At 35.4% G+C, this 15,425-nt stretch overlaps 1 protein-coding gene across 4 annotated transcripts in view; it reads right to left on the bottom strand.

Annotated features, from left to right (window-relative positions):
* Nucleotides 1-15,425, bottom strand: part of COL24A1 (collagen type XXIV alpha 1 chain) — a 475,258-nt gene that overhangs the window by 342,286 nt on the left and 117,547 nt on the right. For 2 of the 4 annotated variants that reach the window (XM_029948854.1, XM_029948855.1), the window contains one exon: nucleotides 9,607-10,961. In XM_029948854.1, coding sequence (XP_029804714.1) covers nucleotides 9,607-10,961 — 1,355 coding nt within the window. Of the gene's footprint in view, nucleotides 1-9,606; nucleotides 10,962-15,425 lie in introns of those variants that run through there. The other 2 variants (XM_029948856.1, XM_029948857.1) reach the window with 1 other exon arrangement.

Genomic DNA, 15,425 nt, shown 5'->3' with positions numbered 1-15,425 from the left:
GTTCTTCAATTCTACCTTTCCTTTGCATTTTCACAAATGTCTTAATTTTGTAACATCAAGATGATAGCATAAAGTTCCTGTTTCTGCTGGGCACTACTAACAGATTGATTTTTCCATTAATATCTCTGCTTAGAAACCTACAAAATTCCCCATGAAAATGAGATAAAGTAAAAACAATCAGTTTGACAATTAAGACCCTCTACAACCTGACAACGTCTATCTTGGGTCTTATATTTGTCCAACATTACTCCAGTCTAACATGAAAGAGTTTGAGCTTTAGAGGCAGAGAATGTGAATCCAAATCATGGTTCTGTCATTTATTAGCAATGTGGTTATGAACAAATAAATTAACTTTTCTAGCTTTCAGTTTCCTCACCTGAAAAATGAGGATAACAATTCCAATCTCACCAAGTTACTTTAAGATAAGATAATGAATTTAAAGGTCATGGTAGAGCATCTGTCACAAAGTAAAAACTCAATAAATGATAGCTATTATGCTGCTTTTCCTATAAAAAATGGATTCCTTCCTTTCACTCATCAAAACCTATCAATTCTTGGAGGCCTACATTATAACTAACTTTGTTCACAAGAACCTATTCCAAACTGCTCAATCTTAAATGATCTTTCATAAGGATCTCCTCAGAAAACATTTCTCTTACTTTTGAACAGTTGTACCTCATGCAGTTAGTTTGTAAGCTCTTTCTGAGAAGTGACTGTGTTTTCCAAACTTTGTATTCCTGCTTTTCCCATAGCAGAAACTAAGGAAATATCTGTTAAATACTACTGCTTCATCTACCAATATTGAAATGACTAGTTTGGGATTTATAGAACAGATTTATGCTCTTCTTATCATACTGAAGAAAGTAAATGCCTTCCATAACTGTTTGTTTAATGTGACCTGTCCAGTGGCTCAATTTTATTAATAATATGTTGATAATTAGTTGCTATCACGGAAAAAAATTTATTTCTCTATAATAATATGTCCTTCATATTATATTTTAAGACCGTTAAACAATCACTCTAGTAAGAGTTGTTCAATACCTATTAAGGCATTTCAAGCAAGGACCACAAAGGAAACATAAGCTAAATAAGCGACATCATATTCTCCCATTCAATGACTTCTAAACTAAACCAATGACTCAAATTTTATTTTTATAAAATAAATACTTTAATATATGTTTTATTCTGCTTGAGATTAAAAAATTATTTTCTAAACACATATAAATTGATTACTTAAGATATACAAACATAAAAGGCAAAAACGTAATGCTTCTAATGTGGTTTAAAAATGTTTAACATTTATTTATTTTTGACAGAGAGAGACAGAGTGGGAGTGGGAGAAGGTCAGAGAGAGAGGGCAGACAAGAGAATTCCAAGTGGGCTCCAGTCTCTGAGTTACCAGCACAAAGACTGATGCAGGGCTCGAATCCACAGACCATAAGATCATGACTTGAGCTGAATTCAGATGCTTAACTGAGCCACCCAGGCCTCCTTAATGTAATGTTAAATAGCTTCAAATGAGTTTTAAATAATTGAAAATTTTTTCTAATGTTCATTTGTAATTGCACCTACACAACAAAAGAATTTCAGAGCTAAAAACATCAATCTATTATCAAATAGTTTTGTTTGTACATTATTAAATGAGTGATTTGGCTCTTTTTTTTTTTTTCATTGAATAGGCAAATGGGCTCTTAGCTACTTTTCGTATTAGGTAGCTGGAGCTTTTTATTAATTTGTAAATGTAAATTAACTATACCATTAAGATGTAATGAAATAAGGTATATTTAGAACAATAATGTAAGGTTTTCCTTTTTTCCAGGCAATGATTCACTGCAACATTATCTCTAAAGTAAATTTGGGGAGGAGGATAGATGGTGGAGAAATAGGGAGTTCCATACTTCCTGCCCACATCTCTGAAACAAAGAAGGGCTAAAGCCAAAGGACGCTGAACCGCAAGAGTCTGGGAGGAAAAGAGACAGAGTCCACTAAGAAGACAGCCTCATAGGTGGGTATTTGTGAACTGGAGAAGATAAAAATGGGCTGGAACTCAGAGTCACGGAGGGGCGGGAACCCCTTCTGCAGAGAGATGAAGGGAAGAGAAAGAGTGGCTGAAACTGCTCATAGAACTGTCCCTAGAGAAGAGAAAAACCTCAGCCCAGGAAGAAGAGAAATTCTATCATCCCATCTCTAACTGCAGGGCAGAGAGAGATCCTATCTCTAACTGTGGAGCTTTCTTTGGGTTGGGTGCCCTGGTCCCAGTCAGTACCAGGAGGAACTGCTCTCCTACTCCCCCTACTCCATCCCCGGTTAGGAAGCACCCCGGCCTGTGGGATTGCATTTCGGGCAGTATCATTATAGCATGTGGACTAACATCTGGAAACGAAGCTGGGCTTGGGACATAGACAAGGAGCACAGGGAGATTGGACCCAAAAGAGTGATTTGCAATGCTTGTTTCAAGAAGAGACCGGGGGGCTGCCAGTTTTCTCCCCACAGCCACCAAAGCAGGGCCTCAGGAAGTGGCCCCCAGGACCCACAGTGAAAAGGAGACCTGCCTACACCAAACCACGCCCATCCGTACTGGAAAGTGGGGCAGGGGGGGTTGTTTTTTACCAGAGCCTGGGGCAAGACCAGCATTGATGCATTACCATTATTAACTCTAGATCAGTTCTGGCTATTTAGATATATTTTTCCTTATCTCATTCTTATCTCTCCCCTCTGCTGAACTGGGCACTCTGGTTATAGGTTTTTGCTTAAACAGTCACATTTAATCCACTTTTTTTGATCCATATTCTACACCTCCGTCGTTATCTTCCTCTCCCTCTCTCTCTCTCTCTCGGGAATAATCAGACTACATAGTTTCCCTGGGTAACATTATCTTTGTTGCTTTCTCCTCGCCTCAGACCATATTCTCCTTTTCTCTCTGAATTAAGCCTTTTAGTCGCTCTGCCTGGTCAATCTTCAATTTCTCTTTCTCCCTACCCCTGTCATTTCTCTCTTTGTATATACTCTTCCATCAGCACTGCCTCCACCCTGCTCTTTATTTGAAGCTGGGATATCTGGTTTTGTGCTTTTAGACTGCCCTTTGTTTCTGTTGTTTTTGTTTTGTTTTGTTTTGTTTTTGTTTTCCCTTCGGTTTGCTTGTCTGTTTGACTTGTCTGTGCATTTGTGTGCTTTTGTTCCCTGTTTGCTGTCTGTCTGTTTTCTTTTCCAGGGCTACCTCAAGAAACAAGCCAAAGTACACATGGCAGAGAGTCCCAAATACCACTGAATAGGGAAATAAAATAACCAAAGGCACAACAAGAGAGAACTAAGGGACACCATCCATTGAGAGAACACTTCCTGAATGGTCAGGCCCTGGACAGTCTATGAGCCTCCTTTAATATAGCAGAACTTGCAGGTGCCTAGCATATAACAAGCTTTTAAAACTTACAAGAGACAGAAAGCTCGCCAAAATGACGAAATGGAACTCTCTTCTAAAGAAATTCCAGGAAGAAGTGACAGCTAAAGAATTGGTCAAAACAGATATAAGCAACATAACTGACCAAGAATTTAGGAGAATAGTTATAAAATTAATTGCTGAGCTTGAAAAAGGCATGGAAGACACCAGAGAAGCTACTGCTACAAAGATTGTGGACCTTAATCATAGTGATGATGAATTAAAAAATGCTATAAGTAAGGTGCATAATAAAATGGAGGTGGCCACTGCACGGATTGAAGAGGCAGAGAGGAGAATAGGTGAATCAGAAGACATAATTATAGAAACAAAGGAAGCTGAGAAAAAGAGAGATAAATTGATCCAGGAGCACAAATGGAGAATTCGAAAACTGAGTGATGCAGTCAAATGGAACAATATCCATATCATAGGAATTCCAGAAGAAGAGAGAGAGAAAGGAGCTGAAGGGGTATTTGAACAAATTATAACTGAGAACTTCCCCAATCTGGGGAAAGAAACAGACATTGAAATCCAAGAAGCACAGAGAACTCCCCTCAGATGTAACTTGAATCAATCTTCTGCATGACATATCATAGTAAAGCTGGCAACATATAAGGATAAAGAGACCATTCTGAAAGCAGCTAGGGATAAAAGGGCCCTAACATACAAAGGGAGACATATCAGGGTCGTTGCAGACCCATCTTCTAAAACTTGGCAGGCCAGAAAGGAATGGCAGGAAATCTTCAATGTAATGAACAGTAAAAATATGCAGCCAAGAATCCTTTATCCACCAAGCCTGTCATTCAGAATAGAAGGGGAGATAAAGGTTTTCCCAAATAAATAAAAATTGAAAGAACTCATCACCACCAAACCAGCCCTACAAGAAATTCTAAGGGAGTCTCTATGAGGGAAATGTTGCAAGGAACACAAGGTAGCAGAGACACCACTATAAGCATGAATCCTATAGAGACCACAGTAACTCTAAACCTATATTTTTTAATAAGAACACTGAATATAAATGGAGTATGCTCCAATCAAAAGACATAGGGTATCAGAATGTATAAAAAAACAAAACCCATTTATTTGCTGTCTACATGGGACTTATTTTAGGCCTGAAGACACCTTCAGATTGAAAGTAAGGAGATGGAGAAATACCTGTCATGCGACTGGAAGTCAAAATAAATCTGGAGTAGCCATACTTATATGGGACAAACTGGACTTTAAAGTTACTTTTTTTTTTTTCCTCTTCTTTTTTTGGTGGTGGGGGTGGTTATGTTTAAATGAAGTTGCTTTTACAACACCAAAGACTTAATCATCCATTTCCTATATAAAAGGTAGCTACTTTTTGGCATGGACCTCAAGTATATTGTAGTATAGAGGTGGAATATAAGGAAAAGTATTAAGCAGGCTGTGTTTTAGCTTATGGGCAAGTAATAAATTGTATCATGTATCTTGAATGTATCATAGATAAGCTGCTATATAACGATTGCCACTTCAGAGAGCTGTAAAATTAGGTGATTAACTAGTTGGTACTTAACCTTCTAATTTCTATATAAGTCTAATTACATGAAATAGAAGTTGGGGTTTTGACTTTTTACTTTGCTTTTCTGTTTGGAGTGTCATTGTAACTACTGTAGTGTAAATGATAGAAAATAATTGCATATGTTAAAAAATAAATAAATAAACAGAAAAAAAATTTTTTTTAAATAAATAAAGTAAAGGCAGTAACAAAAGATGAAGAAGGGCATTATATAATAATTACAGGGCCTATCCATCAGGAAGAGCTAACAGTTATAAATGTCTATGCACTGAATTCAGGAGCACCCAAATACATAAAACAATTAATCACAAACAGAAACAATCTTATTGATAAGAATGAGCTAATAGCAGGGGACCTTAATACTCCACTTACAGCAATGGATAGATCAACTAGACAGAAGATCATTAAGGAAACAATGGACCTGAACAACACACTGGAACAGATGGAATTCATAGATATATTTCCAATGCTACATCCTGAGGCTAGGGAATTAACTTTCTTCTAAAGTGCACATGGCACATTCTCCAAGATAGATCACATACTGGGTCATAAATCAGCCCTCAAAAAATATAAAGAACTGAGGTCATACCATGCACACTTTCAGATAACAATGCTATGAAACTTGAAACCAATCACAGGAAAAAGTCTGGAAAACCTCCAAAAACATAGAGGTTAAAGAACACCCTACTAAAGAACAAATGGGCCAATTAGGCAATTAGAGAAGAAACTAAAAAATATATGGAAACAAATGAAAATGAAAATACAACAAAACAAACTCTTTGAGATGCAGCAAAGTCAGTCTTAAAGGAAAGTACATTGCACTACTGGCCTATTTCAAGAAACTAGAAAAAGGGCAAATATAAAATCTAACAGAGCACCTAAAGGAACTAGAAGCAGAGCAGCAAGAGCACCCCAAACCCAGCAGAAGAAGAGAAATAATAAAGATGAGGGCAGAAATAAACAATACAGAATCCAAAAAAACAGTTAGACAGATCAATGAAACCAAGAGTTGGTTTTTAGAAAAGATAAATAAAATTGGTAAACCTCTAGTCAGGCTTCTCAAAAAGAAAAGACCACCCAAATAGACAAAATCATGAATGAAAATGGATCTATTGTAACCAATCCCTCAGAAATACAAGCAATTATCACGGAATACTATGAAAAATTATATGTCAACAAACTGGACAATCTAGAAGAAATAGACAAATTCCTAAACACACACACACTACCAAAATGCAAACGGGAAGAAATAGAAAATCTGAACAGACCCATAACTAGTAAAGAAATGGAATCAGTTATCAAAAATCTCCCAAAGAATAAGAGCCCTGGTCCAGATGGCTTCCCTGGGGAATTCTACCAGACATTTAAAGCAGAGCTAATACCCATTCTTCTCAAGCTATTTCAAAAAAATAGAAATAAAAGGAAAACTTCTGAACTCATTCTATGAAGCCAGCATCACTTTGATTCCCAAACCAGAAAACGATCTGCAAGCCAATATCCTTAATTAATACAGATGCAAAAATCCTCAACAAGATACTAACAAATCGAATTCAACAGCATATAAAAAGAATTACCCACCCTGATCAAGTGGGATTCATTCCTGGGTTACAGGGCTGGGTCAATATTTGCAAATCCATCAATGTGATACATCATGTGAACAAAAGAAAACATAAAAACCATATGATCCTGTTGATAGATGCAGAAAAAGCATTTGAAAAATACAGCATCCTTCCTTTCTTAATAAAAACCTACGAGAAAGTTGGGATAGAAGAACTTACTTAAACATTATAAAAGCAATTTATGAAAAGCCCACAGCTAATATCATCCTCAATGGGGAAAAACTGAGAGCTTTCCCCCTGAGATCAGGAACACAACAAGGATGTCCACTCTCACCACTGTTGTTTAACATAGTGCTGGAAGTCCTAGCATCAGCAGACAACAAAAGGAAATAAAAGGCATCAGAATTGGCAAAGATGAAGTCAAACTTTCACTTTTCACAAATGACATGATACTCTACATGGAAAACCTGACTGACTTCACCAGAAGCCTACTAGAACTGATTCATGAATTATGCAAAGTTGCAGAGTACAAAATCAACAGAAATCAGTTGCATTTTTATACATTAATAGTGAAGCAATGGAAGGAGAAATCAAGAAACTAATCCCATTCACAATTGCCCAAAAAAAAAAAAATATCTAGGAATAAACCTAACCAAAGATGTAAAAGATCTGTATGACAAAAATATAGAAAGCTTGTTAAGAAAATTGAAGAAGACACAAATAAAGGGAAAAACATTCCATGCTCATGGATCAGAAGAATAAATATTGTTAAAGTGTCATTATTACCTAAAGCAATCTACACATTCAATGCAATCCCAATCAAAATTGCACTAACATTCTTCACAAAGCTAGAACAAACTATCCTAAAATTTGTAGGGAACCACAAAAGACTCCGCATAGCCAAAGTAATATGGAAGAAGAAAATGAAAACGAGAAGCATCACAATCCCAGACTTTAGTCTCTACTACAAAGCTGTCATCATCAAAACAGTATGGTATTGGCATGAAAACAGACATATAGACCAATGGAATAGAATAGAGAGCCCAGAATGGGACCCACGAGTGTATGGTCAGTTAATCTTTGACAAAGCAGGAAAGAGTATCCAATGGAAAAAAGACAGCCTCTTTAGCAAATGGTGCTAGGAGAATTGGACAGCAACCTGCAGAAGAATGAAACTAGAACACTTTGTTACCCCATTCACAAAAATAAACTCAAAATGGATGAAGGACCTGAATGTGAGATAGGAAACTATCAAAACTCAAGAGGAGAAAGCAGGAAAAAACCTTTTTTTCCCTTAAATTTTCTTTTTACATTTATTTATTTTTGAGAGACAGAGAGCAGAATGTGAACAGGGTAGGGGCAATGAGAGAAAGACGCAGAATCTGAAGACAGGCTCCAGGCTCTGAGCTAGTGGTTAGCCCTGACACAGGGCTCGAACCCACGAACCATGAGATCATGACCTGAACTGAAGATGACGCTCAACCAACTGAGCTACCCAGGTGCCCAGGAAACAACCTTTTTGACCTCAACTGCAGGAATTTCCTACTCGACACATCCCCAAAGGCAAGGGAATCAAGAACAAACATGGGACCTCATCAAGATAAAAAGCTCCTGCACAGCAAAGGAAACAATCAAGAAAACTAAGAGGCAACTGATGGAATGGAAAAAGATAGTTGCAAATGGCATATCGGATGAAGGGCTAGTATACAAAACTTATAAGGAACTCACCAAAATCCACATCCTAAAAACAAATAATCTGATGAAGAAATGGGCAGAAGACATGAACAGACACTTCTCCAAAGAGGACATCCAGATGGCCAACAGACATCACTCATCATCAGGGAAATACAAATCAAAACCAAACTGAGATACAACCTCATGCTGGTCAGAGTGGCCAAAATGAACAAATCAGGAGAATATAGATGCTGGCGAGGATGTGGAGAAATGGGCACCCTCCTACACTTTGGTGGGAATGTAAACTCGTGCAGCCACTCTAAAAAAACAGTGTGGAGTTTCCTCAAAAAATTAACAGTAGAACTCCCCTGTAACCCAATAATAGCACTGCTAGGGATTTACCCAAGGGATACAGAAGTGTTGATGCATAAGGGCACATGTACCTCAATGTTAATAGCAGCACTTTCAACCATAGCCAAATCATGGAAAGAGCCTAAATGTCCATCAACTGATGAATGGATCCAGAAGATGTGGTTTATCTATACAATGGAACACTACATGGTAATGAGAAAGAATGAAATCTGGCCATTTATAGCAACATGGATAGAACTCAAGGGTGTCATGCTAAGTGAAATAAGTCAGGCAGAGAAGGACAGATACCATATGTTTTCACATATAAGTGGAACAGGAGAAACTTAACAGAGGATTACAGAGGAGGGGAGAGGGGAAAATAGTTGGGAAGAGGGAAGGAGGCAAACCATGAGAGACTCTTGAATACTGAGAACAAACTGAGGACCGACGGGGATGAGGGAGAGGGGAAGGGGGGTGATGGGCATGGAGGAGGGCACTTGTTGGGATAAGCATCGGGTGTTATGTGGAAACCAACTTGATAATAAACTATAAAAGAAAAAAATTAAATTTGTCTAAAAAATAAATTTTACTATTTTAATTCATTTGATATTATTTTGCTGAAAGATGTGTTTCATTATCATCAATTAATTTAATTGATGTATTTAACTTGTTTTTCTTTAGTGTACTACAACTTTTATATCCTTCTCTTAACATGACTATGTATTAAGTCTATGGTTTTTCTGTAAAGAATGCTAACCTATATTTAGCAGTTGAATTCTTGGCTGAATTTCAACTGAACTAGAAAAACATATAGCTTACTCACCACTTTATCAGAATTAAGCAATCTTAATATAAGCCTGCCAATATAAACAACAAAAAGTATAATATTTGAGCCAAGGTTGCATTCTGGTTGGATACATTACTGTAACCATAAGTTCAAGTCAAGATACATTTCTGAAACAGAACTGATCTATTCTGTGTTCTTCGGTCTAGAGATTTCTTTTTGATAAGTGAATACATTAAGACAGATTTAGAAAACAACAACTTACGGGAGGTCCAGTGTCCCCTTTTGGCCCTCTTAGATTCTCCATTTCGAGCATTGTGTTAAGATCCTCATAATAATAATAATAATAATCATAAAGGTCAGTCTCATAGCTATTTTCGATGGCATAGGGAGCATCAGGATCAAATTCACCTTCCTTCCTTAGGTCAAGGTGATTGTCCACAGACGGCTCATCTGTCACTCTGTATAAGGTTGTATTTAAAATCTGTTGCAGTTCCATGAGTTCATTAGTTCGCAGATCTACTGTGATAGCCTTCTTGAGATTATTAATTGTTTCTTGTTTTATATGTGGAAGAACAGATGCTTTCTTCTTAAATGGTGACAGACCAGTTACTCTATCATTACGTTGTGTGACATTGTCAGGTACATTTGAAAAAGAACTAAATTTCTCCTTGCTATTTGTTCCCACCTTTTTGAGATGATGGGTCATTGACAGGCTTAAATTTGTCTGAGTATGTCCTTCAGTGATCATTTCTTTGGCTTGAATTCCATGGTTTACAAGATCCACAGCAGAAACATTCCTTGAATGAAGAGAAATGAATTGAGATTTTGATATTTGGTGTTCTTGTTGCTTACGGACTGTTGCAGAATCATTATTTATGATATATGAAATGCTTTTGCCTTTGGTAAATGTGTCCTCTGACAGCACTTTTTCACCAAATTGTTTGGGCAAGGGAGAGTTTTCCAGTATCTCAGCTGGTACAATGGTTGTATGAAGATGGCTTGTCTCAGGGTGACAACGATGTTTCACATATCTACAATAGTTTGCAGATGCTTCTGCAGAAGGAATGATATCCAACTGACATACTACTCCTTCAAAATGGACAGAATTATTATTCATACTTCCTAGGGTAAACACACTGTTAGAATCAAAAGTCTGGACTTCCGAAAGAGTCTCTCTGCTAAAATATTTCTTTCCACACTCAACAAACATCGAAATGACTTGGTTTCTAATAGTAATGGCAAATAAGTGCCATCGCTCATCGTGAACACTGTAGTTGAAAAATACAGACTGCTTTCCTCCAAGATATACTACTAATTTTTTAGGTAATAATTGCACTCCTAATTGCAGTCTATTTTTATTTCTAATGCTGAAGAGAAATGCATTGTTTACTCTATGTGACTGTAACCCAATTAATATTGTAAATGGCTGTGCTAAGTTGACTGGCAAAATTTTCATGAGAGGTGACTCAATATAAGCATCATTTGTTAAAATGACACCTGATTCTGTTAAGTGGACCCCCTGAGGTAATGGTATAGATGATGATGGTACAGCAGTCACTGATGATGAGTGTCTTACATCTTTGTCTCCAAGGCCTAGTTGATGAAGAATATCTATGCCTGGAAATTAAAAAGAGAGAGAGAGAGAGAGAGAGAAAGAGAAAGAATCTTACTCTTAGGCATTCATGTGTTCATATGATTGAGTATGAGAAAATATTCCTTGTCTGTATTAACAGTAATGCCTAAAATAAACATGCTCTATCAATTTCAAGTTAATGAAAAATATGGGGAGAAAGAGTAAAAATGTTATACTCAGTAAGCTGAAACACACACACACACACACACACACACACACACGTGTGACCCATGAGTACGCGCACGCACGCGTGCATGCACACACACACCCACCCCTATATTCCTAAACCCAAAATTAAGTAAATGTTCTTTCATTTTTCTCAGTCAATTAAGGAACCATATTTGTTACTCCAATAAATATTACTTCTTTGATTTAGAACTTAAAAAATTATGGCATCTATGTTAAAGAGAAACTGGGGACACAGGTACAAAAAAAATTTATAACTTGGAAACCATTGTATAGATTAAGTCCACACAGTCTTTTAAACTATAATTTTTCAGAGTTTTTTCTCTTATAGGCTTCTGGGAATTTACAAGTCACATAAAAATTCTCCCTATGCCTAATACCATAACGGTGTGCTACACATAAAGTATTCAGTCACCTTGGTATGTCGTGGACAAGCAAACTTAAATTTCTATTGTTGATGATTACTATACTTTTTCTTTCTCTTCCAAGTTTCTCTTGCTTCTGTTATTTTCTCAGTCCTCCATAGTAATTTTTATCAAAGCAACTTTTAGGCTCCTTTTCAAGATTTATTATATAATATAAAACATAGGTCATATATAATGGAAATTTTATATAATTATGGCTTTTTTCTGGTTCATTTTTACTGCAATGTTACTGATAGTATACTACTTATTTCTTGAATCCAATTATAATCTCTTGGAAGACAGATTCTGTGTCTAATTATTATTGGATATCTACTATTCTTGCCTTGCATAGAGTTCTATAATTTCTAGATGAATGAATTTGTCCCACCAGGAATCTTATCAGATGTCACATTTCTCTCTATAGTCTTATAAAATTAAATTAAATTTGTAAATAATGATGAATCCTTTCTTAGAGATATAGAACAGTTTAGTCAGGCACAGGATCATTATTATTTTGTATATATATAATAATTTCTTTTTTTTAATTTTTTAAAACATTTATTTATTGTTGAGAGATGGAGACAGAGCATGAGCAGAGGAGGGGCAGAAAGAGGGGGAGACACAGACACCAAAGCAGCTCCAGGCTCTGAGCTGTCAGCACAGAACCTGACATGGGGCTCGAACCCACGGATGGTGAGATCATGACCTGAGCCGAAGTCGATGCTTAAACAACTGAGCCATCCAGGTGCCTCCATATATAATCATTTCTAGCAAGAAATATCAAAAATATTTATTCATTTAGCTGTGATAAGTGAGAAAAAAATTTTTGTAGATTAGCCAAAAAATTATGAGTTACCTTAGTTTTTCTTTTATAGGAAATGAGCAGATACTTGATAATTCATGTTTATTACAAATTGCAAAAGTAATGGCAAATATCACTCATGCATAATCTAGCAATACAATTAAAATGTTTTCTCACCAGAGAGCTTTAAAAAATACTCAAGTGTTTTATTTTAAGGGTATAGCAACCATAATTTTATTTATAAAGTAGTTATAGTTTTGTAATAGTTTCAAATGTTATAAATGTTTTTATCTAAGAAAACAGTATGACAGTGTCTCGTCAACTTTTCCACCAAAACATTCCTAACAGCAGTTTAGAACTATATGTGTCTCAAGGAATTTGGAGGAATATCTTAAAGAGGCCACAAAGAAACACAAAAAGAATATCTTTGATTTCTCATGTTTTATAATTATAATTTAGGAAAAACTTTAATTTTTCTTTATAATAGGGCTATATTTGTTTTAATATAAAACATGAATTACGAGCTAAATCTGTTAACTATCCCCAACCCCAATCTTCACTGAAAATTTATATTCCTGGAATAATATCTGTTTAGTCTGTGACTTTGGGTATTCTTACTCAGTGGTACCTGCTTCTAAGGATGTGCATATCTCAATCTGAGAAGTAAACTATGTTAGAAACACTGTTCCTTTGACAATTGCAATGCTTAAAGTGTATGTAATCATATATTTTGTGAAAGTTATCATTCTAAGATGCCAGACAAGCTATCCTTACACAAAGGAAGTACCATATTTATGTGGCATGATATCAAGGGCTTCTCTTTACCCAAAGAAATAATCCCTGCTATTTACTGCCTCAAATTCATGATTCTATTAAAGAAAATATTACTGGAAAGAGTATTATTTGAAAACTGTATTATATATATGTGTGTGTGTTTAATATTTCATATATTTTTCCTTCAATTCTATTTTTATAGTTTTTATAACAAATAGCTGAGATTTTTAAAAAGTCAAAAGCCTTTGAGAATTTTCTATTCATAAGTTTGTTATTATTAAACCATTCCTCCATTCCTGAAATAAAATCTACTTGATGGTAGTATATTATTCTCTTGATACCTTGCTGAGTTCTTGAAGATTAACATATGTAGAATCATTATATCAATATTTACAAGTTAAGACTGGTCTGTGGTTTTTCTCTTATTGTACTATCTTTATCAACCATGATATTGACTCATTATTTTCTATGACCTAGTTTAAGTAGAATTTATTAGGCTAATTTTTAAAAACAGGAAGTACAAATTAGACACCATTCTCTAATTACAATGCTAACAAGTTAGATTTTAATAAAAAATCAGGAAAAAAACCAAATATAACCTTTATTTAACTGGAAAATTTAAAGATTTTCTCCTAAATCATTTGGGTCAATCGGAAAATACAAATAAAAACTACATAGTTTTTCGAAAAACAACAAGAATTAAAATACTATATATCAAAATCTATGGGATATAGCTTAAGAATTATCTTTTACATAGATTTGTATTTTCTGTTACCTTTAAAAGTATAAAACTATACAATGGCCATGATCCTCTTTACTTAGACATATCTATTATTTCTTTCCTATGGACAGTATTTCCTTTTCCTTTTATCTGTCTCCTCCTCTCCCATTACCATCAGAATTAGCTTTCTTAGTATTGACCTTTCTATTATTAAATATCCTTATAGTATTTTTATTTGAATTATCAGCTTTGCATAATATTAATTCCCAGCCAGCTTCAATATACAAGCTAATCAGCACTGTCTTTTTTTCCCCCTCTTCCTTTACCATTTACCAGTGATTATACCATTTCTATATTCATATGGCATTTATATTCAGTTCTGTTCCCAAATTTTCTTCTGACAGAGCCAGTCTTTGGTAGTCATTTTCTCAGTTATTTCCTTTTTGATGACGTTTATCCTCTATTAGTCTCCTCCGGAAGGGTTTATGAAAAATTTCCCGGATGTTTGACTTTTTAGAATTGTTGTTGGTAGCCTTGTATCTTAAGTTTCATTAGATATAAAATTCTTTGCTGATACTTTCTTTCTTTGAATACCTAGGAGATATGATTCCACTGTCTATAGGTGTGGAATGTTAAGACAGAAAAATCTGAAGTCAGCTAATTTTATTTTTCTCTCTAGGTCACTCAATTTTTTAAAAATTTTACCAACATGCCCCAAAGAGATGTTCTTTATCTTTGAAGTGAAATACAGATTTTATTAGGATATGGCTTCATATTGATGCCCATATAAATGCCCATTTGTTGTTTAGATTCATGTTTAGTTGTTGTTGTTGTTTGCTTCAGCAAAGTTTTCATGAATAACATCCTTGAATATTCTATTTTATAGTTTTGCTTTTCTTCTTCAAAAATTCCCATTATAATAATGTTTAATCTCCACTGGTGTCTTCTATGTCTGTCATTCTTTGTAATTTTTTAAAATATGTTCTTTATCTTCAGTTTTGTCTGATTTTCTCATTTCTGTCTTTACTATGTTTCCTATAATGTCTAATCTCTCTTTGTGCTCCTTCCAATTTCATCTTGATTCATAAAAAGAGTTTTTTCCTACAACATCTTTTCTGAGTTCTACAAGCTCACAATTCATATCCTTTTCATGTCTTGCCATCTTTTCCTTCTCTGGAGTTCTTATATATCTGTTTTATGATCTCTCTTCATAGAGGTGATTTTTTTATGTGTACATTCTCATTTTGCTGTTTTCCCCTACATCTTTCTTATTGTACCTTTCTATTTATTCTTGACAGTTACTTTTAGTTACATACTATTTCATAACCCAACAATTAGTGGAATGATATTGGGTAGAAGACAGAGGGCCATGCCTTCCAAATCTCAAAACCCAAAGGCTGTTTCAGCATTGCTAGAGTTACCTTCTCAAATGGCTTTTTGATATAGCCCCACCTTCTTCTCTGAACCAAACCTCACCTAGCAGAAATTCTGTAGCTAGCCCAGCTGGCAACCCCTTGCTTTTCTTCCCCTCTATCAGTTCTCAGTGGTATATGCTTCAGAA

The sequence above is a fragment of the Suricata suricatta genome, chromosome 8 (assembly GCF_006229205.1).
Source record: "Suricata suricatta isolate VVHF042 chromosome 8, meerkat_22Aug2017_6uvM2_HiC, whole genome shotgun sequence".
Classification (NCBI taxonomy): domain Eukaryota; kingdom Metazoa; phylum Chordata; class Mammalia; order Carnivora; family Herpestidae; genus Suricata; species Suricata suricatta.
The sequence above is the reverse complement of the archived record's forward strand: the minus strand, read 5'-3'. Positions and strand labels throughout refer to the sequence as shown.